Genomic DNA, 26,049 nt, shown 5'->3' on the forward strand with positions numbered 1-26,049 from the left:
GGGAGAGACATAGGAGGACGTGCTCCCCGCCTTGACGCGCGGGCGTAGGGCTGGGTGGATGGCGCCGAGATGGCTGCTGAGGAGCGATGGATCAGCTGCTTCCCTGTGGCTTCACACCGGCAAATGGCTTTGGGCTGGCTTGTCGGTGCCAATGGGTTAGCCAGCAGCCCCTTCCCCATTACCTTACCTCGAAATAGGTGGTTTATGCTATGTGTCTGCTCATAATATAGTTCTTTTCTAATTGGACTTAGTTCAGTGAGAAGCTGGCACCCAGCAAATAAGATTATCCAAAGTCAGAATGAACAATGTAACAAATTTCTAGGGATGTTATGAAAAGTGCACATTTTAGGCAGGAAGGTGATTTTTAGAAAACCTACAACTGGGCAGTCCTCAGCAGGTTTTCTTGGTCACTTGAGCAAAGAGGACAAGCTCCTTCCATCATTTTAAACAGATTTTTGAGTCTGAGTTCACAGGCTGCAGCGTCCCCTCTGCCTCCTGCAGCCTGGCTACAAGGCAGGTGAAGCAATAGGAGCTGGACCAGGTGCGCTTTCTTCTTTCATCTTCTGTTTTAAATTCCGTGCAGACCAATTAGTGTTTGAAATCCGAGGACAAGCCTTCCGTAAGCCTTGCCCTCGCACATCACGCAGTTAAATTACATCCTTTCTTGCTACTTCATTGGTTCAGTGCTAAAATAAAGCTGTAAATGCTTCTTTCTTATGGCCCTACCTGTCTTTTGCAGGTTAGTAGGGGTATTCAGATCCCTTCAGACATAGCTATTTTCTTAAAAAAAGGAAGAAGCAGTATGCTCTCGTGGGCTGGAAGTGGCACTAAGGTATAAAAAAATCTATTCTTAGCACACAAATTATATCAAGGATGATTAACAGTAGAAACAAACTAACCAGGGGAATTGTGGCTTCCCCTTTCTGGGAGTCTCAGTTCAAGACCACGCGTGTATCACAGGGCCTGGGAGAGGGGGTGTTCAGTGTTATGTGGCCTGAATTGCGCAGATGGTCAGATTAAATGATCTCACCATCTTTCTGGTTTAAATCTTCTGTTCTCGAACCTGTCACTGACTCATTCCTTCTCACAAGCGGTGAGTTTAAGTCATTCTCCTTCCCAACGTGCTTTGAGATCTGAGAGGGAAAATTGAGCAAAACTATTTCCAGACTCAGAGAAATGATGTTTCACGAACTGTAAGTCACCGGTCTCTCTTCCTCTCCTAGGAAATACTCGCATTATTGCTTTCCCCCTGCTAACACCCGTCTGCTCTGACGTGCCTTGTCTCTCATGCAGGCTGGCTGAGACATGGGTGGACTGCTTATAGGTTTGCAATTCACTGCTGGTGTCCAAGCTGGAGAAGAGCCGCGTGTCTGCAAGCTCCGCTGATTTTTTTTTCAGCTCTTTTAGTAGGTCTAACACAGGATGTTGCTGGTACCTGTAAACCTTGTCTCACCAGTGTCTGTAGGCATCACAGCTATACAGTAATGTCACTGTTTTAAACTCTGACAAATTTACCACGCTCTTGCAGCAGTGGTGCTTTTCAAAGAATCTCGTTTTCCAAAATGCACATAATTTCTGAAGTGCTACCTTCTCCGGTGTCACAGGTAACACACAGCACCGCTGTTCAGACCAGCCTCTAGCCCAAAACTCACTTTATGCTGACGCTGCATCGTGGTCAGCCTCACCGTCCCCTGCGGGCTGTGCTGCATCCCTCCTTACCGTTTCCAATGAGACATTTATAAAGCTTCAGTTTTCAGGCCCCTGCATTACCAGCCTGCTCCACATGCAGTTTATTTTACCTGACTTGAGGCTGCTTTGCTTCGAAGGGAGGAATGCCCTTGGCCTGGGAGGAATGAAATTTTATAAGGTTGATTTTTAGTTTTTGGAAAGCTTCACTGGAAACTGATGGAGTGGGGTTACAGCTGGGAAACTTTTCAAGAATTGCTTGCTTTACGTGTACTTATGCTCCTTCCTTTTTGAATAAATCACCAAAGTTGCATTGAAGCATATGTGTAAGGCATAGACACCATCAGAGCTTCCAGTAAGCTGTAGAACCGGGATGGTTGCTCTCTGATGTTGCTTCTGGGAACCTGTGATGGATTATCTCTACCAAAGCAGGTGGCAGAAATTTATATCACTACCTTATTGCAGTGATGGACACATTCAAGACTGCAAGGCCACCCCAACACGTGACATAGAGAGGACAGGGACTGTCTATCTGCAGATCCCAATAGGTGGTTGAACTGTCGCAGTGCACTGGACTGGAAGGCACCGTGCTGTGTTGTGGGTGTTAGACAAAGCTCAGGAGGAAACAGAGGAGTGCAGAGTGAGACAGCAAGCGCTCTTCCCGTTTCTCTGGGCTCCTGAGCACTTTGGTGATGGGTGATGCCTCTCATTTGGCCGTGAGAAATTGCATAAGGAGTCATGACTGCGGTTCTGGTGACAGCCCTGTCATGGAGATGTCCCTGTCACACCACCACTGGGTCCAGTGAGACACTTTTAAGCAGCACTAGCTGAAGCTCCAGCCAGCCCATCACATAGTTTTACCCTTTCCCCAGCATCCCGCCATGCTGCACTTTCCCCCCTCCTCTCTCTCTTGCAAAACATCCTGTCTGGAGCATCCACCACCAGCGCCAGCAGGGACGGGGTTGGGCACGTTGGGGCCAGGCACGGCTTGGCCTGACTGTGAAAGGAGGGAATTGCTCCAGCAGGAGCGGTGGGAGCTGGCGTCTGCCCCGGGAGCTGCCTGCGCTCGGTGGTGGTGGTTGTGGAGGGGCTGCAGATGAGAGGGACAGGCAGGAGGTTGTGGTCAGAGCTGAAGCTCCAGCTTAGGAGGAAGGAGAAGGTTTAGTGGGGATTTTGAATTTGGGGGAATTCCTCTAAGATCCACCTTGGCAGAGAGAAGTCATCACTGAGCTCATACCGGTGCCATTTGCCTGCGTGTGACCCTGCTCCACCCTGGCTTCTTCCAGCAGGCTCTGGGGCTGGTCACCCTCAGGGCTGCTGGCACCCGTGGTGCAAGTTACACCTTCTGTGTCACACCCCGAGACGGGCAGCGCGGGGTCTCCTTCCCGTCCCTGAACGGCTGGGGACAGTCCACTGAAGGTCACCCGCCTGCACGTGGGAAGCAAGGGGAGTCAGGAGGGCTTTTTGCCAATGAGAAATGCTGGGAAGGTCTTGTCGAAGCTATTTCTTCCTCTATTTCCAACTAAAAGCTCTCTGGCTTCTGTGTTGTGACCCTTGGTTGAGCTCCAGCATTCAAAATTGAGCACCAAGGAGGTGTCTCCAGTGTCAGTATGTTCTACCAGTCCTCTGGCCATGGCATGCGCATTTGCCTTAAACATCTATGAGATCCTAAAGAGATTTGGTTTTATTCTAAAGAAATTTTGCAAGCCAGGCTTGGTCCAGTCCTGAGTTAGAATTTCAAACCTTTGTTTTCCCCTCTAGTCCTGGCAACGTGGAACAAACAAATCAGAAAAAAACAGCTTTATGGTTTTCTGCTGAGCCCTGTATAGCCTCTGGGAACAGGTTTGGGATGAAACAGCTCAGAAATGTTTCCTGCCCTCCCAGCCTGGTCCCGACCTAGTGCTGGGGCCATGGCATCGCTTCTGACCACGGGCTTTCCCAGCTCTGGGGGCTCCCTGGCTCTTTGCTGTGCTCGAGTCCCGTCTCGACCCCTCCACTCCTGATGCCCAGTTTGTAAAAATCCTGGAGGTGTTACGGAGAGGTTATTGACGTTAAAAGTGCGCTGGGTGGAGGGCTTACAGTAAGGAAAGCTCTGCACGCTGCTGTGGCACATCAGTGGTGAGAAGGACACAAGCCAAGCATCCAGCTGCCACCCTGGCTGCAGGGATGCCACGTCCCTGCTGTTCCCTCTGAGCCGTAGGGCTTGTCCAGCCGGCAGTGCCGAGTTGTAATCCCACCTTGTCTTTGTCTCTCTGCAGATTTTGACAGAGCTGAAGTCGGACAACCAAAGGCTGAAGGACGAGAATGGAGCCCTCATTCGTGTCATCAGCAAGCTCTCCAAATAGGAAGCCTGAGCAAAGGCAGGATGAAGAGGGGTGCCCTACACGAGCTGCCAACCCCGCCACCAAGCCCTACCCCCCTCTTTTCCTCCTGTCAAAAGTACAGCAAGCATTTCAGCCATGGGATCAATCTGTCACACCTGCCTTGCCCTGCCCTTTGCTGTACATTCCCTTTCTGCCCTTATTTCCCCCACAACACACACCCCTGCCATTTTATTATTTTTAATTTAAGCATGTTGTGGTATCTCGGACATTTTATTCAAGGGAGAAGAGAAACGCGAGGACTGGGTTTGAGCTGCCAAAACTTCTTCCTCCAGAAGCCCAGTATTTGGTGTTGGACTCCGATCTGGAGTAGGTAGCTCCTACTTTAAAAAGTGATGCCTAAAGAACTAATCCAGCACATCCAAGCCCTTTACAGGTGGGAAATGTGAACATGGGCTGGGACTCTGAGGGTGCACGTCAACCCACCCAAGATGTGGGACTCTGGTTAAAATGTGATGCTGTGAAAGCCACCAGGGCTGATTTCTGTAACAGGCTGACGACAGTTGCTTTGCACAGAGACCTTCTCCTTTCGCCCCAGTAGACCAAGTCTTTTATTTAATATAAGATTTCGAACCTGTTCAGTAACATCAGCGCTGACTCTCGGCATCAGATCCCTCACCCTGCCTTTCCTCCGCAGCCTGGGTGATTTGGTATCACGTTGTATCCTTCCAGGGCTCCTGTCTCAGCAGTTGGTAGCGTCTGCTAATTGCATCTGGACTCTTGCTCCTCAGGATAGGATGTATCGCAGATACTTGCCAAGCTTCCTGAAGGACAAGCTTGAACCCCTAGAGATCCTCTGCTGCTTTCACAAGCATATGAGCGTGAATCACTTTGCAGGGAGCTGGGTCCACACCAGAAACCAGCCTCCCCGTCCTAACATGTCTGGAACATTTTCCTGCTATCTTCATGAAGGCAGAGCCCTGTAGAGGAGTCTGGTCAGGTATTTCAGGCACCTTGCTTTGATTTGCAGCAGGAGGCTGACCAAGTGAAAGGCAGCACTGGTTTGTTTGTAGAGAGAGGGAATGCCAGAGTCCAGTCCCACCCACCCATCTGTTGGTGAAGAAGCTTGATGCAGCTGGGTTTCAAGGCAGAGGAGCATGAAGCGGTGATCACTTGTCCTCCCGCATGCCTTGGAAAGGTGTGGGTGCATTGGTGTCAGAGGGACAAGGAGCTACCCTTGGGCGTGCTGGTAACTGTATTGCTACGATGAAAGTCTTTTAATCTGTCAATAAGCCTTGACCTTGAAGGAAACCTCAAAAAAAACCCTCTTTAATGTTATACGTACTCAGAACAGTTTCAGATTGTTCTCTCTATGGGCATTTAGACAGTGGCTCCTCCACGTGCTGTGTGATTTTGATGATAGCAGCAATAACCTGTCATCAGATCTGTTGAGCTTCCCCTTAATAGACTCCTTTCAAACGATACCTTCCCTTTCAGAGACTTCTTGCTGTATCCAAACCACTTTCCCATCTACATCCTTCCATATTTGACCTTTCATTTCCTTTGTCCTTTGATTTCCCTGCTCCGTCTGGCTGAGAGTTGCAGTCTCAGTCACTGAACTTGGAGGTTGCCATGAAGAAGTTCTACCTACGTTCCCAGGCACCTCTGCTGATTGTGGGCTCGTGGCTCCTGCCGGGCTGGTGGGACTCTTTCCACTATGAGAGAGATAGATGAGATACTTGAACATGAGCATAAGTCTTGAGCTTGCTCAACAGGGTAAAATTTATCTCTATCAGTCAATCCTGGGCTTTTTGGAACCTTTTGCTGGTTATTGCTTCAGAAAGCGTGTGTATTTTCCTCTTCCTTGGCTTTTTTTCTTTGGGTGTTTTTTTTTTTCTAATTCTCCATTTTTTCCCCTCCCCGTCCTGCCTGTTTCCACCTCTCTAGCTCTTCTTAGAGCTGCCGGCTTTTCCCCAGGCAGCTCTAGACGGAGGTTCCTCTTCCACCGCTCTTCAGCCAGCGGAGCTGTTTGTGCACGGCATGAGATGCCGTTTCTCCTGGTACACTGAGGCCCTTCCTCTGCTGCTGTGCTTTGGGGAGGAAGAGACCAAAGCGGGTAATGGCATCAGGGTTGCTGCAGAGCACTGCCTAAGCCAGGCATCCTTTTTATATTACTTTATTTTAATCCTGCTATATTTAACAGCTTTAAGTCTTGAGATCCGGTCAATGCTTCTGCACGCTGTTCCCACTTGGTGCACTCTTTATGTGAGTACTTCTGCAGTTCTTGGTGTTTTTTCTCTTGGTGACCCACTCCTCGCTTCAGACTTGGGCTCTCTCAGCTCTGAACAGGAGTCCAGTCCCTTCTGTGCCACGCGGAGAAGAAGATACTCACCTGCTGGGGCTGCTGGTGGTTGGCGCAGCGCTGGCGTGCCAACGCGTGCGTCTCGGGTCGTACATCCCAGCAGGATGAGGGATGAGATTTCAGACTAAAGATCCTGTTCTTCTCACGAGGCAGGTTCCTGGCAGCGTGAAGAAGCCTGGTATCTGTTTTAGGGAGAGGGTTCAACCCAATCTGACAAATCCATCCTGCGCTGACGTTTTGCCCTTTCCTACCAGGACACTCACTGCGTTTTATCCTAAGGAACAGTATGCAAAGGGTGCGGAAGGCTTAATTCCTCTGCGTGGCACCTTGCAAAGCCAAACCACTTTAGATGAAGTGTCTGCTTAGCACTGGATTATCCCCCTGAACCCTGACCGGGGTAGAGGACCCACCAACAGTTTAGTCTTGCTGACTAGCCAAAGCTGTGAGTATTTCATGATGACGATGCAACTGCAAACCAAATTCTCGAGAATGAATTCTTTTGGTCTCACTTAATGCCTGACATAACCAGTGCACTGAGGAGGTAACCGATAGGACACCTTGCACCCTGCGCTTGGGACAGAGTGCAAAGCAAGCAGTTTTTAAAACTGATCCCTATTTGAACCAGAGCATTTGCCAGACGTGATCTCCATTGGAGAACACAAGCTTTTTTTTCTAAGCAATTGCTTGGGGTGAATTCATTTTTATTGCTTGGGGTGAACCCGCCTATTGTGGCTGCGAGTTTGATGATGGCTCTTTGTAAATAAACTCCTTGGAGAAGCAGGACTAGCTTACGAGATGGGGAGAGAATGTATTTTTATGCAACTTTTGAGTGGCCTTTCAAACCCTGAGATGAATGATTTGTTTTACTGGTTGTTGTTATATAGTATTATAAGTATTATGTGTTTGAAAGTTTGGGAATAATATTCACATCTATGATGCTTGTAAACACAACAGTATTTATAAATGAATAAAATAAGAGTTGATAAAATAGAAGCTTTGACTTTGCTTCCATCTTTCTGGAGCTGCAAGTTGTTTAGCCTAAAATGCCCTGTTTCTCCCAAAATTTCCGTAGCACGACAGTGTCAATCGTCTATAAAAGCACAAGTGCTCTGCAGCTACGTACCTGCTGCAGTTACAACACGGGAAAGGCAACGCTCCCCTGCGTGCCTGTTCAGGGAAAGCTCAAACGAAGGCACTGTGGATGCACGTCCCTGAAAGCCACCCACCAGCCGGGAAGGCGAATGGGAGCGGGTCCCATCTGGTGTCTCTGAACCACAACGGGGTTCAGGCCCGTCTCCCCCCATGATGCCGAGCCCTGTACTGGCTTGGTCAGGAGCTTGGTCAGGACAAACCCGTAGCAAAGACGTGGGCGCTGGTGCCACGTCTTGGAGCCTTTGTCCCAAGTGAGGTTGCTAGAAATCTCTGCACATTTCCATCTTCGGAGGTGGTTACTGCAGCTTGAGCTCTTCCCCGTGGGCTCAGGGGCATCCAGCACCTCTGCGAAGCAGGGCAGGACCTAAACAATATATGGACCAAACTGTATGTCTTGGGGATGAAGAATTTGGTGGGGACCTTTGATATCTTCCCATCCGCACCCCACGCCTGGGCCAGCCACGATCAGCCAGGGCACCAGGGCTCAAGGCTGCCTGGAGACATTCCCACCATGCGTGTGAGCACACCCGTGTTTCAGGGGGACCTGGGCCCTCGTGGGGTTCCCCTCGTGTTTCCATCCCTCCATCGTCCCTGGGCTCACAGCCCTGGGGACCTGCCCCCCACCGCGGACGCCCCGCTGAGCCCCAACAGCAAGACCAGAAGGGAACCGGGGCTCCTTTCAGCTCGTTTCTTTAATAAGGAGACAGATATCATTACAAAATAACCATTTAACGATAAGAGACGGAAACAACAGAGTCCACACGAGAGGAAGGGGCTTTAAAAGCAGCTTCCCGCCGGAGCCGAGCGCTGCGGGGGCCAGGACGGGGCAGAGCGGGGCTGGCACAGGGGTCCTTCGCTCCAGGAACCGCCCGAGCCTGGGACTCCCAGAGGAGCTGCTCCTCCCTCGCAGGTTTGGGGGAAAAAAAGGAAAAAGCCAAGCTTGTTGCCAAGCCTCGTGGATTCACTTCCTTTTAACCCCAGGAGACCAAAGCCGAGCGTCTCCGCGGCGTGGCTGGGTTTGCGGTGCAGTGCAGCCGGGAGAGGAGGAAGCCGACTCACGTCCCCGAAACAGAAACCACCCGACCGGACACGGCAGAAATAACCCAAATTGCTCCAAAAAGCCTTTTTGCCACCAGATCTTCGCCACATCCCAGCCTTTCCATTGCAGAAATGCCACCGGCAGGTCGGCCCCAGCGTCTGTGCCCAGCGCTGCCCCATCCCCCACCCGGTGTGACGGCGGCATCCGTGGCCACCAAGGCGGTGGCCGATGTGGCTCGTCCTGGCAGCCTGGCTCCGCCGCTGAGCCCCACGAAATCGGAGGGGGGGGGGGGACGGGGACGGTGGACACACAGGGGGAAGGGGGGTCACGGCTCACCTGTGGGCCCATCCCCGTGGGGTCCCGGCACACCGTGGTCTAATATGGCTTCTAAAGTTGCTCTGACGGTGAAATGCACCAATGCGACACAGGACACCGAAGCCACGATGTTGCCGCTACCTGGCCATGGTATAAATGCGACAAGATACAGCAACAAGACACACATGGAAGTCACGGCTGCGTCGGTGGCGGCTCACCCTCCGCTGGCGGGACTGGCTTGGCATGCTTTGCTTCTTGGCATTATTTTCTTCTTTTACATGATTTTATTATTTTTTTTTATTTGGGGGAAAATAATCAGGGCGGTGGAGAGCACTTGAGCAATGAGTTTTGTTCGTCGCCGTCTCTGCCTCGCTGGAGAAACGTGGTCGGGATGGAGGTGCCGGCGGCGGCGAGCGGTGGGGCAGAGTGTGCAGCGCCGCGCTCGGCTTTAACCATGCTGCTACTGCTATGTGGCTGCATCTCATGCACTGTTCGTGGTATATACAGCTATGTCTCCATATATTTTTAACTACACACAGCTAAGGGGGAGGTCAGGGGCAGCGCAGATGGCTTTAATATGTTGGTTATTTTTCCCGTTTTTATTAAAAAAAAAAAAAAAAAAATGTATTAAAGTCACAGTTTCCCCCGCCCCGAGGCTTAAAGAGTCCGAGTGGAACCAGCCGGGTGGGACCTCTGCTCCCGGGTGAGGCCGTGGGCGATGTGGCAGGTCTGGGGGTGCGGGTGGGGGGGTGGGGGGGTGTGCATGGGGGTGTGCACATGTGGGTGTGCGCATGTGTATGTGTGCGGGCGGGCGTGCACACCTCCGCCTGCTTCCCAAGGAAAGCTGCGGGGCCGTGCCTGCTCACAGACCGCCAATGGGAGGATTTTGGTGCTCTTTCCAATTCCTTCTTTTTTAACCCATTTCCACATAAGGCAAACGCCCCCCCGGTGCCCAGGCGGACTCCGAAACGAGACTGATTCAAGAGACCGAATCCTGCTGCTGCCCCCAGCCGAGGGGCATCAGCCACCCCCAGCTCCCCATTAATTAAAAGCACCCCGAGATTTCTTTTCGCTTTGGCTACACGAGCAGGGCAGGACCTCGTTTGCTGACACTGACACATCCATTAGGAAAAGGAACTAATTAAAGCTGGAGGTGGCCCTGCAGGACCACTTGCTTGATGACCCATGAAGCCCCTGTAGCCCAGCATGGCCCCGGTACCACCTTCACCCAGCCCGGCCGAGCTGCAGCTCCAGCAGCCGTACTGGGCCCTGGGGCATGGGCCAAGCACAGCCGAGGTGGTGGTGGAAGTGGTCTTTGGAGGTCTCTGGTTCAACCTCCCCCACCACCATACCGCGGCTCAGCTAACCAAGCCCTGAACGTCCCCCAAGGACGGAGACGTCCCTCCTTGGGGACCTGTTCCCAGGGGGGAAGGGGCTCGTCCCCGTGTCCAACCTGAACCCCCTGAACTGTGGCTGCCACCAAGTTTCCCATCGCCTCCCCACTTCCAGCCAAGGCTGAGATGCCCTTTGGGAAGCGGGGGCCGCAGGGAGCTGCTGAAGCATCCGACGGCACTGGGGCCAACTCAGTTTTGGCACTTTGTCCCCGGGCTCGGGATGCCCTGCACCGAGGTCCCAGCCCAGGTATTGGACCCCCAGAGCAGCGTCCCCGATGCCCAGGGCATCCCCAACTGCACCCCAGAGCTCTGCTCCACTGCAAGCTCCCCTCACTGAAGATGCAATGCCCTTCGCTGCTTAACCGTGCCGAAACCCCGCAAAACCGAGTCCAGGAAAGCAAAGCAGAGCAGGGAGCACGAAGCTGCTGGGGAGTCGGAGCCGGGACGGGGACACCAGCTCACGTCGGTGCTCCAGTACAGACTGGGCTGAACTGGGCAGGGCTGCTGGAGCCTCTCCCAGCTGCCGGGAACAACATTGGCTTTCCAGCTCAGGAGCTTGGTCCTGGCTTGTCCCACAGTGGGAGAGGTGCCCAGAGAAGCTCTTGCCCACTGTCAGGGACACAGATATGGCTTATACCCCTGAGGGGTGCAGGATGGGGTGGATTCAGCAGCCAATGGCTTGGTGGGGAGCAGCAGCTCGCAGGGGTCGGGGGCTTTGGTCCCTTGTTGGCCACGGGCTCGCTGTCTCCCTCCCCACTGGCATCATGGCAGTGGGATGTGGCGGTGGGGCTGGAGCTCCCCCTAGTCCCCCGGCTGCCTCGAGGCTGTGCTGGGGTGCCCACGGTGGGGCTCAGCCCTGGGGACACGCGATGGCCTTTGGGGAGGCACCTGGCACCGCTCTGGGGGGCTGCCCCCCTCACATTTGGAGACCTCTCAGCATAAACCTGCCCTGTGGAAGCATCTTGATCTATAGGTTTCAACCAAGCGTGGTGGGACACACATGCAAATCACGCAGCACTGTCCTCGCTCAGCCTCTGGGGACATGACAGCCGCCTGGCAGAGGTGGTGGCGGTCCGCACTGCACTGCCGTTGCATGCACATCCCACCACGTGTCTCCTCAGCGCAGACCCCCCCAGGGCTCCCCGTGCTCAGACTGGCCCCTGCGGCTACGGCTGCAACACCGAGGGCTCGGCACCCCACCACCACGCCGGCTGCTGCGGGGCCCCACCATCCCTGCAAACCTCTCCCCAGAAGAAGCCAAACCTGGAGCTGGCCGGGGGCACTCAGCCGTCCTCGGCCCAAAACCACGGCTCTTGCCCTTCCCGGACGGAGGGAGGCAGAGCAGGAGCGGGAGGCACCTGGGTCTCCTGCAGAGGGTCTTCTCCACCGTTTTGATATCCACACAGCTGTTCATGCCCCAAGCAAGCACAGTGGGTCTGGTCATCAGGCTCCGGTATCACCTCCATGCAACGTTCGACGGTTCCCCACGTGAACCCAAGGGAAGGACGGCAGCAGCGATGCTGCGGGCTGGTGACACGGCCGCCGGGGAAGTTCCCAGGCGTGATGGTGGCTTTGCACCTGGAAGGGATGGTGGGCAGAGGAGTTGGGACATGCAGCAGAAGGGAGTGATGCTGAAGAACAAAAAGAACCATCCGTGTCTTTAACCTCTTCCCCTGGAAGCTATTGGGACTGTCTGGAAACCCTTCCACAGCCATCAAAGGGTATTTCAGCTTAAAACAGAACGAAAAAACCAAAACCAAAGGTTGCGTAACTGAGGTATCAGTAGCTCTGGGTCGCTTCGACTGTCCGCAGTGCCGTGCCGCGTTGGCCAGCAGATCTTCCTATTTGTTTTTCCCGAGAGCTGCATCTACTTCTTCCTCTGGCTTCAGCGAGTGCCACTGGGCAATGGGCCGCCGGGGGTTGGCCAGCATGTCAGACCAGTGCCGCAGCTCCGTGCCGGTGGCGTTGCAGCCTGTGAAGATCTTGCCGATGGCTTCGTTCTTCCCCAGCTTGTCGTAGTCCAGCACCGTGATGACCACCTGCACTTTCTAAAGGAGAAAACCTTCTTTAGAGGGGCGGAAAGGCGCAGCGGCCATGATGGCTCCACGGCCTCCATGCTGTCCCCAGCCCCAGGACGGCTCGGCAGGGTGCCCCAGGGATCCCCCAAGGCTGAGCCCCGCCGTGGCCCATTTTGGGGTAGGGTCCCCTCCATGCCCATGGCTTCCTCCACTTCCTTCCCAGAGGATCCCAGGGTGGCAGAGCCATGGTGGGGGCCCAGCTCATCCTCACGTGGCCACCTGGGAAAGGGCACCAAGGGTTGGTGTGGGGCTCAGCAAGAGCTGCAGGCTACAGGGTCTGACGGGGCTGGGCTGGGGCAAGGGGCATGTGCAGGGGCTAGGGCAGGACATGGAGGGGCAGAAAGCACCTACCAATGGTCCAAAATGCCCCTAGGACCAGCGGGGGGTCTCTGCTAGACCTGGGGTGAGCACTATAGGGCCAGGAGCAGAGGAAAGCCCCATTCCTGCTGCAAGCTGGGGTTGGAGGTCGCATCTCCCATGGGTGCTGCCCAGCCTCCCACCTCTGCCTCTGCACCAGCTGCCCTCAGCATCAGCCCAGGCCCAGGTTGGGATTGGACATATTTTATGGGTGACCAGACCAGAAGCTCAGCAGGAGCCACTCAGGCTGGTGGGAAGGCTGGGACATGGGCTCGGGCAGGTGTGGGACTTCACCCATCGCCCCCACCCTGCCTGCCTCCCAGGGAAGTCATTGGACAAACCTGTATCTGCTCAAAGGGGATCTCAAAGCTGAAGGACTCATTGAAGTAGGGGTTCAGGGTCTTCTTCTTGACTGTGGTCTTCTTCTTCTTCAACCTCTTGCCATTCTGCAGCAGGTGGATCTTCACGTAGGGATCTGGGGGGTGCAGGAGGGTGCATCAGCTAGGGCTGAGATGCCCAGGAGAAGTCTCAGCCCAGGATGAGGTGCACCGTGGGGTAAGGAGGCCCCTATGAGTAAAGGTACTCTGAGGTTTGTGGATGGAGGCCAAATCCAAAATATTTGGGCTGGAAAGGATTTGTGGGAGCAACTGGCCAAGGGATGGAGCTCTTCCACATCCTGTGGGTCTCCTTGTAGGAGGGCTGGGGACAGTGGAGTGACACCGGTGGGTGCTGGCCTGTCACCCCCATTTCTGGAGCAGGACACCCCAGCAATAAAGCTGAACCCTTCCAGCCATGCAGGTACTGCTCTTCTCCTGGTTAAGGCAGGTCTGGAGGGAGCTGAGGACCCCTGGGCAGAGAACTCAGCCGTGGGATGGAGATGGGAAGACTCTTCTAGCATAAAACATGCAGTCGACAGAGGTCCTCAGCCCCATGTTGAGGAGGAGCAGGACCAGGAGAGTCCTGCTCCTCCTGGCAGAGGAGCATTTTCACCACCCAGGTCCTGCAGCATCCTGGCCCTGGACACAGTGGTGGACCAAATTCGATGTGTCCTTCCTAGGGGTTGAGGGGCTCATCCCATCCCCATCTCCCCTCGCCCCCCCAGCCAGACTATGGGCTGCCTCTGATGCAGGAGGTCCCAAGCACTGGAGGGGGCTTCCCCGAGCCCTGCCAGACCGATAGCCCCAGTGTCCTTCCCCAACAAAGGATGCCGAGAGCCCCACAGCGGGGCAGGAGGAGGATGCCCACGAGCCGACACCCACCTGAGAGACCCCCAACATCCATCTTCTTCAGGTTCTTGGCCTCTAGGATGCAGACAGTGAGTTTCCCGGCCGTGGGCACGTACCGGAGGGAGATGCAGATATCTCCTAGCTTCTCTGGCTGCCAAGCAGAGCAGGGAGCAGACATCAAAGCCTTGCCAGTGCATTGTATCACAGTGTTGGGACATGGTCCCACATGCAGGTCCCCCCAAACCCTGCTCAGCCTTCAAGGCAGGCATGAGCTGGCACCCCATGCACCGGCACAAGGGTTTGATCACTTGGGTCTGGGGCAGGCCAGTCCCAGCGCAGCACCCAAGACATTTATCCTCTTCATTTTTGTTACAGAAAGGTTTTTGCACAGGGGAACAACAGGGGCAGATCCTGCCCAGCACTCATAGCCATGGCATTCAGGTGGGACCCCACAGCAATCGCCATCCCGAGCATTGTGGGGTGGCCCAGAAAGCAGAGCACATCTCAACCCCCCTGGCCAAGGGTTTCAGCTGGCCGAGGGCCTTGTGCCGGCCCCGCTCTCACCTCCTCCTTCTCACCGCTCTGTAGGTCCCGCCACTCCTCGATGGGCTGGCCCAGGTCCACCGTGTTCATGGGCACCTTCACCTCACCGATGATGTCGTGCTTGGAGAAGCGATCGAAGTCGTAGATGGCCATTACCAACGTCTTCCCGCCGAGTTCCTGGTAGGGGACCTGCACAAAGATGGCCACTGGGCTGGCAACGGGCTCAGAGGAGCCCAAGCCAGGACCACCCGCTCCCAGCAGCGAGGGTCAAAGTACAGGACCGGGACACAGTCAAGGGGAAAGATGGGAGTGGGAGACAAGGTCCCGTGTTGTGGGTAGGAAGGGGCTCACCTTGAAGGTGAAGGTCTCATTGAAGGCAGGGTTGAGTGTCTTCTTCTGCACTTTGGTCTCGTACTTTTTCTTCTTGTCAGGGAGCAGGAACACCTTGACGTACGGGTCTGAGGTGCCACCCATGTCCAAAGCTGGCAGTTCGGCCGCTTGGAGGATCCCCACTGTCAGCTGGAGGGGGTAGAGGGGTGTCTTCAGCGAGACGGCCCGGCTACGCACTGCAGATGCCAAGGGCTTGTCTCCAGGAGAACGTGGGACAGGACTCCCCATGGCACAGCACCCAGCTCCCTCCTGTGCCACCCAGGTCCAACAGGGAGACTTCTCTCAAATACCCTCCCTGGGCAAACCCCACTCCCCCATCCCCTCAGCCGAGCGCCAGCCCCTCCATCACCTGGTTCGCCTGGAAATCGTAGTCCAACGAGAACTGCAGCTTGCCCAGGTTCTCCGGCTCCTTCTCCTCCTCCTCACCTTCCCCCTCCGTCAGACCCATCTCTGCGTCGTCGTCGTCCTGTTGGTCCTGCAACGACAGCCGAGGTGCCCAGCTCAGCAGCAGGGTCACAGCCCAGCGTCCCCATCCCCACACCGCCGGGGACCTCCAGCACCCCAACCCTACTGGCTTCTCAATCCCCTGGTTCTCCTCATGAGGAACAACAACACCCCCCCACACTGGGGTCATAAAGCATCGGTAGAGCAGCCCTGGGGTGGCACCAGCTCTGCCTACAACCACGCAGCTGCTGAGAAGCTGGGGAGCCCCTGGGCTGCTCAGTGCTGGTCCAGCCGAGACAGCGTGGGGGGCTGCCTCGGGGCGCTGGGACACGGGGTCAGCTCCGGTGGGGGGAGGTTTGGTGTTTGGTGTTTGGGGGGGGGGGGGGGGGGGGGGGGGGGGGGGGGGGCCTGCATGCAAGCAATCTCCTGCAAAGGGTGCAGGGATACTCAACACCCCCTCAGCCCGTGCTTGGGGGAGCGCTGCAGCTGGTGCCAAGGGCTCAGCAGGGCCATTTTATTAACTTCATAATAGAGATACAACCTAATTCTCCTATGGCTAAGGCAAAGCCACCCCTCTCCACGCCTCTCCAAGCCATGGTCCATGGGTTGGGAGCCCCAGCTCATTATCACCTCTCTGACGTGTCCCCAGGTCCCCTGTCCCACCCTGGAAGCAGCCGATGGAGAAGGAGGCTCGTGGTAGCACCTACCGTGGAGGGCGTTCCGGGATGGAGAGGGAACACGCAGACAGGGCAGCAGGGAGGGAGGACCGTGAGCGCAGTGGGAGGGAAGAGAGCCACGTTACAGAAAACATCAACAAAGGACCCACAGCGAGGTGGGGAATCGGGGTTTGTACGGCCCCGTCGAGCCCCAGGGGATGGCAGCCCTCGCCCTCCATCGGGGAATCCCACCCCACATCTCCCACCACCGTGGGGGCGTGCAGATGGGCAGGTATGATGGAGCATCTCCACTCAGCGCTCATCTCTCCAGCCCTGCCTGCATGCCCGTGGTGCCCACATGGCTCTGAAGAGCAGGAACAGATGCCCAAAATCTCCCACCCCCTCCAAATGGGTCAGGGCCATTGAAATGGCCAGGATCGCCCCAAGCCCGCTGGTACTAAAGCCTCCTTCCTGCTGGCCCCCCAGGATGGGGAGATGGCCCCAGCTCCACTCCATGCACCAGCACCTGCCTCTTGAGCATTGGCTTTTTGGGGACCCCAAACTGGTGGGCGTTTTGGCCTGGTGGTCCTCCCCTCTCAGCTAAAGGCACAGCTCAATGAAACGAGGACAACTCAGAGGAAGGCAGGGAGACGTAAGGGATTAAACAAACATTTCCTGGTTCAGGTGAAGCATTGGCAGGTCCAGGCCAGCTTGTCCCTGGCCCCATCCGGGCCACCAGGCACTGGAGGAGGACAGTGCTGCTGTCTCAGCTGCAGGCTCATGTCTGCACTGTCCCATCCCAGGATCCTAGTGGCTCCATCCCCCTCTGCTGCCTGAGCTACGAGTGCTGGAGGGATCATCCTACAACACCAAGCGCAGGACAAGGCCAAGCAGTCCATAAGGACGTCACCTGGTTGCCCGACTTCATGTCCTTCATGTTCATGGCATTCTTCATGCCTTTGCCCTTCTCCTTCTTGTTCTTCTTCTTCTTGCAGCAGCACTTCTTGCAGATGCAGAAGCAGCAGGTGAGGATGAGGAGTCCGGCTACCACCGCGATGGCAATGAGGGCCCAGGGCGGCACTGCAGGCAAAAGCCAGTATCATCGTCAGCCCTGCAGCTCCCTCCCAGCCCCAGCCACCCCACCACCTTGTCCCACATGCTGCACTGGAACCCAAGCGGTGGTGGGGTCATGAGGAGGGTGATACCTGGAAAAGGAAGCAGCTACTCACGGGGGATCTTGTTGAGCTCATTCATGAACTTGTCCTTCAGCTTGGTGAACATGTCCTCCTTGCCCTCGCCCGGCCCAGCGGCCTCGGTGGAGTTCTCCATCGTGGCCATGGGCATCGTGGTGGCCGTGGCCTCTGGGGCCATCATGGATGCTTGCTTGAACGTCATGGTGGGTCAGGGGCTCCCTGAAACACAACATCACCCCGGTGGTCACCCAGGTCCCTGCTGCCCCCACCCCTCCCCGTGCCCAGGCTGCGTCCCTGAGCAGCCGTCTGCACCGAGTACATCTGCATTGACAGCAGGGCCACAACAAGGCGCTTGATCTTCTGCTAGAGGAGTGTAGAGCCCAATGGTTATGAAGGACATGAGGGTCCAGACACCTGGATTCCCTCACAAGCAATGGGAAGCCCAGTTGACCCCCATGTTTCCTGACCCTTGACATCTCCATAGCCACCAGGAGCATCACCCAGCATCACGTCAATGCTGGTGCCAGCTCCGAGCCTCCTGGGGACATTGAGGACACTCCTAGGGGGATGTTCACCCGGTGAGGCCCCATGGGATGAGAGAAGGGGTGTTTGCATCCCCAGAAGAAATGAGCAAGGTTAGTTTGGACAAAGCCAGCCCCACTGCCTCCCCCTTTTCTCCGGCAGGGACCCATCAGGCACCTGCAGACCCAACACATGGCAGCAGCCAGACCTCTCTTTATGCAGGGACCCAGCGCTGGTGTGGGACCCTCAGGACTTGCTCCCAGCCCTGGGAGAGCTTCCAAGGATGGGAACAGGAGAGGAGCAGCACATTGCTCTTCCTCCAGCCCCAGGGAGCTTTTGCAGGGCACATTTTGAGGATGGATGCAAGTAGGGAAGAGCCGGCTCTACACAGCCGTGGTGGGCTCAGCGTGCACGTCAAAGGGTCAGCCCTTTCACCATGTCACAGGTACCATGTCCTGGGTGGCTCAAGGCTCCTGTCCGCCTCCCAGTCCCGCAGAGCCCAGCTCCTCCGGCCAGCCCCGCTCCCTGACAGGGCACGGGGAAGGTGCTTGGCTCACTGCCAGGGCTGCAGCACCCCCCACCCCAGCCCAGCAGGGCCTGAAGCACCCCCCCAAGGACAGAGACACCCACTCCATGGTCTTGCAGATGTGGCATTTGGTCCTGCAAGCAGAGCTGGTACAAAGTGCCTCCACAACCCAGCTCTGAACCCAAAGTGCCTCCATGACCCAGCTCCAACCCCAAAGTGCCTCCTTGACCCTGCTCCAGCCCCAAAGTGCCTCCACGACCCAGCTCTGGACCCAAAGTGCCTCTCTAACCCAGCAGAAGGCAAGCTTGCAAAGGGAAGATCACAAGGCAAGAAGCCAAGGGAATTAACAGTGTCAGTGGGATTAAGAAAGATAAAAGGCTATTCAGTGGGGAAGCAAACAGCTGAGCGGGAGTGCAGATAACCAAGGAAGGAGTTTCTGGGGGCACATGAGCTCTGGCTCTGGAGCTCTGGAGAACAAGTCTTATGAGGAGCAGCTGAGGGAACTGGGGTTGTTTAGCCTGCAGAAAAGGAGGCTGAGGGGAGACCTCATCGCTCTCTACAACTCCCTGAAAGGAGGTTGTAGCGAGGTGGGGTCGGTCTCTTCTCCCAAGTAACAAGCGATAGGACGAGAGGAAATGGCCTCAAGTTGCGCCAGGGGAGGTTTAGATTGGATGTGAGGAAAAATTTCTTTACTGAAAGAGTGGTGAAACATTGGAACAGGCTGCCCAGAGAAGTGGTTGAGTCCCCATCCCTGGAGGTATTTAAAAGACGAGTAGATGAGGCGCTTAGGGACATGGTTTAGTGGGTGGTGGTGTTGGGTTGACGGTTGGACTCGATGATCTTAGAGGTCTTTTCCAACCTCAATGATTCTATGATTCTATGATTCTATGGCATGGGAGGAACCCCCTTTCCTGTATCCCTTCTCCCCTCTCGGTGAAGCCTCCTCGCCCAGAGCATCACCCCCCAGCGCCTGCTGCTCCTCCATCCTTCCTGCAGCAGTGGAAAAAAAAGAGCATTCTCACCTCAAAAAGTCGGCCAGAGAGACCTGGGGGTTTCCTGCCCCGAAACGGCTCTGCCGTACCGTCTCCAGCTGCCTCTCGGGTGAATTGTGCACTGAGTTGCCCAGCGCTCAGCTCCGCACCCGCACACCTTCCTCCTGTGCCACTGCTCTTGGCGGGGGGGGGGGGAGTGCTAGCAGAGGGACAGCGGTGGGAGGCCAGGGAGACCCCACGCGAGGCAGAGGCAGCCCTTCACACATTAAACAGGCTAATTACGTCACTCCCACCCCACCAAGGTCCACGCCGCAAGCGCAGGCTTCGCCACCCCAACATCTCTCCTTAGAAAAAGCTACAGACGCCAACAGCAGGGCTGAGGTTTCCTGGGCTGCTGGCGGCATCTGGTTGACTTAAAAACCAGGCTGGTGGCAGGTCTTGCTCCCTGGGGGAAGGTCCCCAGCCCCCCACCAGACCCCCTGTCACCCCGGCCCCAGGAACTGATCTGGGCTGCGGCACGACCCCTCCCCGCAGCATCCCAGGTCCCCGGGCTAGCCGGGAGCGTCACCTCTCGTTTCATCCTTCATCCCTTCCAACAGCAGCATTTGCAGTGGGAACGCAAAAAGTTATGGCAAACAGAAAAGCGTCCGTCACCGGCACTGCTGGGAGCAGCAGGACCCCCCGGCAGCCGCGCAGGGGACGGGGTGGCTGGAGGAACCCCTTTGCCGGCTCACCGGTGGGTTCATCCTCTCCCCCCACGCACATCCCCGTCCGCAGCAAGCTGGGAGACATCCCAAACCGGGAGTAAAACCTTTAGGATCAACCTCTTGGAGGCAGAGCTGCTGGGATCCGTCCTGGCCAGGCAAAGAGCTGCAGTAAATAACGCTTCTGCAGGTGCGGAGCTTGGGGGCTATTTTTTATCTGGTTTGGGGCTTTTTTGGGGGTCCTTCCTGGATTTTGAAACCCTGCATGTGTTTTCCACAGCCACACGTATCAGAAACTCACTTTAAAAGTGCAAGGAGTGACTCTCGGTGGTGCAGTTTGTCTGTAATGGGCACAAAACACTATTTATTGTAAATGCACCAATTACTGTAAATCGGAGGCCAAATTGCAACAGCAAAGGCAACACTCAGCTGGAAAACGTTCCCGGTGCCTGTCAATGGAGGTTTTGCAGACACTTTCTTGCGAGCCCACGCCACCCCTGAGCATCCCCAAGAGCTTCTCCAATAGCCAGACTCTGCAGTCAAACGGCTACAGGATGCACCGATTACTCTCATTCCCTGTGTTTTTAATGAGCTCGGCATCTTCCTGATGCCACAAAAGTTTCATGAAAGGCAGGAGGCAAAACAAGCAAACCCCAAAGACACAGTTTTGGTTGAGCTCGTGCTGTAAGGGGACCTGGGCCAGGAATTTTGGTTGCTCGAGGTTATCAACCTGCAACTTGGCCGGGACACAGAAGTGACAGTGGTTCAGAAAATGCCATCCCTGGGCGAGTCCCACAGCCCCCGTCCTCCCGCGTCGAGGCAGGAGGGCAGCAGGCCAGGGCTCACGCTCACACAGCGCAGCAGCTGGGGATGGGAGCTGGGGATGGAGACACGTCCTTGTCACACGGGGCATGAAGATGGCTGGATGAGACCAGCCAAGACACCAACATCTCTGTATCTTCCCAGAGGCTCTTTCAAGCCTCCCAAGTTTTTCTTGCAGTCACCCCCATGTCCCAGCCCCAAAGGTTTCGGGCGGATGGTGGGGTCTCATCCTGCTCTGTGCCCACGGCGGATGAAGGACTTTGATGGCATCAGAGGGGGCTCATCCAGGGGTGACTCATCTTGGCTTGGTACATCCTGCAGCACAGCCAAGGAGGATGCTCAGGGCTGTGTCTGCAGTGTGGGACGGGTCCCCAGAGGCCACTGCAGGGTCCCTCCACCCAAGGCAACGCCAGATCCTTGCCTGACCTCAGGCTTCATGTGCAGGACATGGTAATTCAGAGGATGCAACCACTGAGGTCCTGGACCTCAGGAGCATCCCTCCTCCCCAGCCTGCAGCTCTGAGACCAGCACGGACCAGGATCACCAGCTCCTCCTGTGGATTTACCCATCTTGGACGTCAACCTGCTTGGACCTGCTCCGCATGGAGCTCCCCAAGCATGCTGAGCATCTAAGAGGCTCTCCACGCTCCACCAACATCTTCTCCTGCCCTTGGACCTCAGGCACGGCCACCTTCATGCTCCATGGAGCGGCTGCAACCGCCACAAACACCAGAATCAGCATCACATGGCCACGACACGGCAGCCAACTCCCTGTAACTTGGCAGCGGATGGCTCTGGGGGGCTGGAGCAAGATGCTGGAGGTGCCCCACAGCCACCACATCCTGCCCTTGAGTGAATCAGGAGCTGCTGTATTTAACCCCCCCACACCCCGCTGAGGGTTATTTAATGCAGAGGACTACGAGGGCTCCCCAGAGCTTTCCAGTGGCCGAGGACACCCGGCCTTCTTTCATTTTTTCACGTCTGCTGGAGTCACTGTCGGTGCTGGCAGCTCAACGTCCCACGGGCCGGGCAGCACCTGGCGGCACCGGGAGCTGCGGGCATCCTTGCAAACCGGTCCGCTGGGAAGAAGAGGTTGCCTCGGTGCCCCTTTTTATGGGGTGACAGGGATGGGGACGGGATGCTCTCCCCTGCTTGCCGCGTGGCCAGCAGCTCCCTGCAGCCCTGCTACTATCTTCACAGCTGCTTTTCATCCCGTAAAACCACCCCTTGGACGGGGTTTTTACCCTTGTGGGGCAGCCAGAGCATTTCCAAGCAGGGCTCTTGCTACAAGACGAGCAACACGAGGGGGTTTTTCCCCATCACGGCGCTGGGGTTTGCTAGGAAGAAAGCAAAGCTGCCAGAGGAGCCGCAGGCAGGTGAGCAGATGCTGCCTGGGGCAGTCTGGACGCTTTCCAGCTCGCTGCAGGCGAGACAGCGTTTTTGCAATGCTGGCTCCCCGACCTGACCTGTATTTCTGTGCAAACAGCAATCTCTGCCAAAGCAGAACGGGGGCGAGCTCTGCAGGCAGCTGGGTTTGGGAAGAAGAAAAAGGCCGGGAAGGGCTGAGTGGAGGATGCTGCTGCCGCCTGCCCCTCGCCCCTCGGCCCAAGCAGCGGCACCGAAGAGCTGCAAGGCAGCGGCTTTGCAGGGGCCCCGGGCACAGGGCAATGCCCCTCTCCTGCCCCCCAGGTGCCGGATCCTGCACCCCAGGTCTGGGGCAGGTTGAGTCCTGACTCTGCCCTGAACGCACAGACATAGGGCTGGGGGGTCCAGGCCCCCGACGCCCTGCAAGCTCCCATGGGTGCACAGCAAGGACAGGGGGTGTGAAGCAAGGGTGCGAGCAGAGTGTGCAGTGCCGCGGGGTGGGGGGACCCCAGGGGAGCACCCTGCCACGATGCAGCCCATGGCACCCGCTCTGCACCCAAACGTGCGGTACAGGGTGGGCTGCACCCAGTGTGGGGCACCTGGCCAAGCCACCCCCCTCCCCCCCCCCCCCCCCGCACCCATATCCTCGGGCACTCAGTGCAGTGCTGCCCTCCGGGGTGTGGGGGCTCCCCATGCCCGCAGGCTTGGGGCTGCGGCAGCCCCGCTGCAGCGCTCTGCAGCACGACAAGGCGCAGGCTGCAATTGCGATGCTGCTCACATCGCGCTGCACATGCCGCCCCAGCCTAGCAGAGCTGCGATCCCCAGGGACGGGGCAGCATGTCAGGGGCACACCAAGGGGCGCGGGGTGCTGAGCACTTGCAGCATGGCGTGTGCTTCGGCCTGTGTGTGTGTGTGTGTGTGCGCGCACACGTGTGCAAGTGCTTGTGCATGGGGAGGGATGCAAATGCTTGGGCAGTGTGCATGTGTCTGTGCACATGTGCGAGTGTGTAGGTGTGGGGCGGGCGTGTGTGCAAATGCTTGTGCATGGAGCGTGCATGCATGTTTGTGCACACGTGCAAGTGCTTATGCATGGGATATGCAAGCATGTATGAGGGTACGCACACTTATGCAAGTGCTTGTGCAATGTGCAAGCACATGTGTGCGAGTGCTTGTGCACAGGGTATGCATGCATATGGGTGGGGGTGGAAGTGCTTGTGCACAGGCGGCGCGTGCATGTGTGTGCAAGTGCTGACAGGTGTGTGCACGTGGCCACGTACGTGTATGAGCACATCTGCGCACGGATGTGTCGGGGTGCAAGTGCTTGTGCACGCGTGCAGCACTCGTGTGGCTCTGCAAGCACTCATGCACATGGGTGCGCATGTACCCACATGGGTGTGTGCATGCCAGTGCCTGCAGTCTGTGTAAGAGCTTTCACACGGATACGTTTGCGCACACGTCCTCTGCGTGCCAGCGTGCGTGTGTGTGCACAGCTGCTCGTGGGTCATGTTTGCACATGTGTGCATGAGAGTGTGCATGTGTGCACGCTGCTGGAAGGGGACAGTGCACGATGCAAGGAGCACCCGCGCATTTGTGTGCCTGCATGTGCACATTTACCATGCAAACCCCTGCCCGTTGGTGGGGGGGGGGCACCGAGACAGCGTGTCCCCCTTCTCAGTGCCGCCACGAGCAGCTGCTGATTGATTTCTGGAAATAATTTATAATGCAATAAGGAAAAACCCTCCCAGCGGGTGTGGGAGCCCCGGGCAGCAGCGGGGGCCATGGGGGGGACGAGCCACGGAGGGGATGAGCTGCAGTGCAGGCACTCGGCTGGGAGAAACGCTGCTTTGGGGGATATTTGGGGGACTTTGGGGTACTATCCAGGGTTGGGGGATTGCAGGCAGCGTCAGGCCTCACTGCGGTGGCTATTTTTGAACAGAACAAGCTAATTAGCAACATTAATTGCTCCGTCACCTGCCCCAGCAGCCTGCATGCTCACCAGGTGCTGGTAGAGCTGAGGACTGGGGGGAAACTGAGGCACGGGAGGGGCTGGGGGGGGGGCACAGGCTCATGGGGACCCTGTTGCTGTCCCCCTGCCTGGCTCCCCTTGAGCCCCACGGGATGCTGCAGCCCCTGCCACGGGGGATAGAGGGGCTGATCCTGCCATCCACATGAGGTGCCAGGGCTGGGCAGTGTGGGGCAGGGTGTGGGGTGCTTTGGGGCAGGGCCCTGGGGGGGCAGCCTGGGCGGGTTGGGGGCAGCCAGTGTGCAGCACGTGGGGCAGGAGGGCAGGCTGTGGGGCAGTGTATGGGGCAGGAAGAGCAGGCAGTGGGGCAGTGTGTCCTTGGGCACGGCCCCTCTCTGCCACCGCCTCACCGTGTGTCCTTGATCACATCCCCTGTCCCCCACCACACACGGTGCAGATACAAGCAGGGCAGCCCAACCCCTTGGCTGCGGGTGCGAAGCCGCTCCCAGCCCCATGGAGCAGATTCCCGGGCAGAAGGGCCCTTCCCAGCACCCTGACCCTGTCCCAGCACCCTGACCCTGTCCCAGCACCCTGACCCTGCCCGACACCAGGCCAGGCCACCCCAGTGCTGCCGAGAGGGTGTCGGGGCGGCCGAGTGGCGCGGGGGCCTCAGCCAGCAGCACTGCAATGCAGTCCTGCTCGGGCTCTGCTTGCCTTTTTTTTTTTTTTTTTTTTTTTCCTTCTTTTGCAATTTTTCTTTTTTTTTTTCCCCCCCTCCTTGCTGCAAGCTGCGGCAGCCACTGGCGGGGCTGGGCCGGCCGTCGGAGCCATCCCGGCTGGAGGTGGGAAGAGAGCTCAGCCCCCCCCTGCTATCACTGCTGTCCCCCGAAACACCGCTCAGCCGACCCCACCGAGGACGTTCGCTGAGATTCCTCCAGCGCTTGAAGTTTTCTCTTTAGTCCTCCTGCAAAACTGCACTGGTTTGGAGCTGCCCCCGCCGCTCCCCGCCATCCCTCCACCAAGACCACAGTGTCTTAAGGACATAAATAAATAAAGATGGTTATAAATAACCATTTCTATCAGTCCTTGGCCCAAGAACAAACCTGCGTTAAGGTATCATTAATAAATACCGGCTGGGAAGGGGAGCGGGCTGGCTGGGAAGGGCTCTCACCTCCCCCCCAACCCTGCTAACCCACGGGGACCCCCCCAGCTCCCCCCCGGGGAGCAGCACCCCTCAGTGGATGCTGATGGGTATGGTAGGACCCACCCCACACCCTCCAAAACAGACGGGAGCTCCCCACGGAGCAGGACAGGGTGGGACCTTGTGGCTCCTTCTAGCCAGATGTTTGCAGCTGGGGGGGCACCAGCTGGGGGGCAATGCATTGGAGGATACAGGGTAACGCCCCGTGGGGTGCAGGGGGGGATGTATTAGGGCGTCTGGGGGGGGGGAGCAGCGTGCAGGGTTATGCACTGGGGGAGTCAGGGGTGATGTGTTAGGGGGTCTGGGAAGCTGCGGGATGGGGCACGGGATAATGCACCCCAATCCTGTGGGATGCAGGGGTGCTGCAGTGGTGGATTTGGGGTACTGCACCGCAGGATGCAGGATAAAGCACCGGGGGTGCAGGGGGGGGATGCATTAGGGGCACAAGCGATGGGGGGGGGGTCTTCGCCCACTGGCAAATCATCCCTGCTGGGTTATGCAAACCGGCTGGGTAAAACGGGGGAAACGGCAAGGTTTGCACTACTTTAAAAAGAAATATAGGAGCATTTGACCACCCGGATTGCCCCCCCGGGGTCCTCGGGATCCCTCTCCTCCAGCCCTGCTGGTCTGCTCCTGCCCTCATCAGCCGAGATGTTGCGCGAAGGACCAGACCCAGGAAGGGAATTTGGGGACGTACGGAAGGACCGGGATGTCCCTGGCCACAGCAGCACCCAGGCAAGCTCAGCGCTCCCCGGCGGGGTCGGGGATTTCGGGGGATCCGGCTGCTGGAAGCCCCCCC

The 26,049-nt window shown here is 57.0% G+C and overlaps 3 protein-coding genes across 8 annotated transcripts in view; 1 reads left to right on the plus strand and 2 right to left on the minus strand.

The window, feature by feature from the left end:
* The window catches only part of PPP1R12B (protein phosphatase 1 regulatory subunit 12B), a 127,774-nt gene extending 120,418 nt beyond the window's left edge, over positions 1-7,356 (plus strand). For 3 of the 6 annotated variants that reach the window (XM_076358199.1, XM_076358201.1, XM_076358203.1), the window contains one exon: positions 3,945-7,356. In XM_076358199.1, the coding sequence (XP_076214314.1) occupies positions 3,945-4,031 (87 nt within the window). In that variant the 3' untranslated portion in view covers positions 4,032-7,356. The remainder of the gene's footprint in view (positions 1-3,944) is intronic. The other 3 variants (XM_076358198.1, XM_076358200.1, XM_076358202.1) reach the window with 1 other exon arrangement.
* Positions 1-26,049, minus strand: part of TNNI1 (troponin I1, slow skeletal type) — a 279,093-nt gene that overhangs the window by 162,828 nt on the left and 90,216 nt on the right. The gene's annotated exons all lie outside the window — the stretch shown is intronic.
* On the minus strand, positions 9,685-17,364 carry SYT2 (synaptotagmin 2). The gene is made up of 8 exons (XM_076358152.1): positions 17,193-17,364; positions 16,874-17,043; positions 15,213-15,329; positions 14,825-14,992; positions 14,495-14,662; positions 13,964-14,081; positions 13,046-13,179; positions 9,685-12,317 (listed from the first exon to the last, which is right to left on the minus strand). Exons 1-8 carry the CDS (start codon positions 17,356-17,358, stop codon positions 12,111-12,113), a joined length of 1,248 nt encoding a protein of 415 aa, XP_076214267.1. The 5' UTR covers positions 17,359-17,364; the 3' UTR covers positions 9,685-12,110.

Source organism: Aptenodytes patagonicus, chromosome 22 (assembly GCF_965638725.1).
Source record: "Aptenodytes patagonicus chromosome 22, bAptPat1.pri.cur, whole genome shotgun sequence".
Lineage (NCBI taxonomy): Eukaryota > Metazoa > Chordata > Aves > Sphenisciformes > Spheniscidae > Aptenodytes > Aptenodytes patagonicus.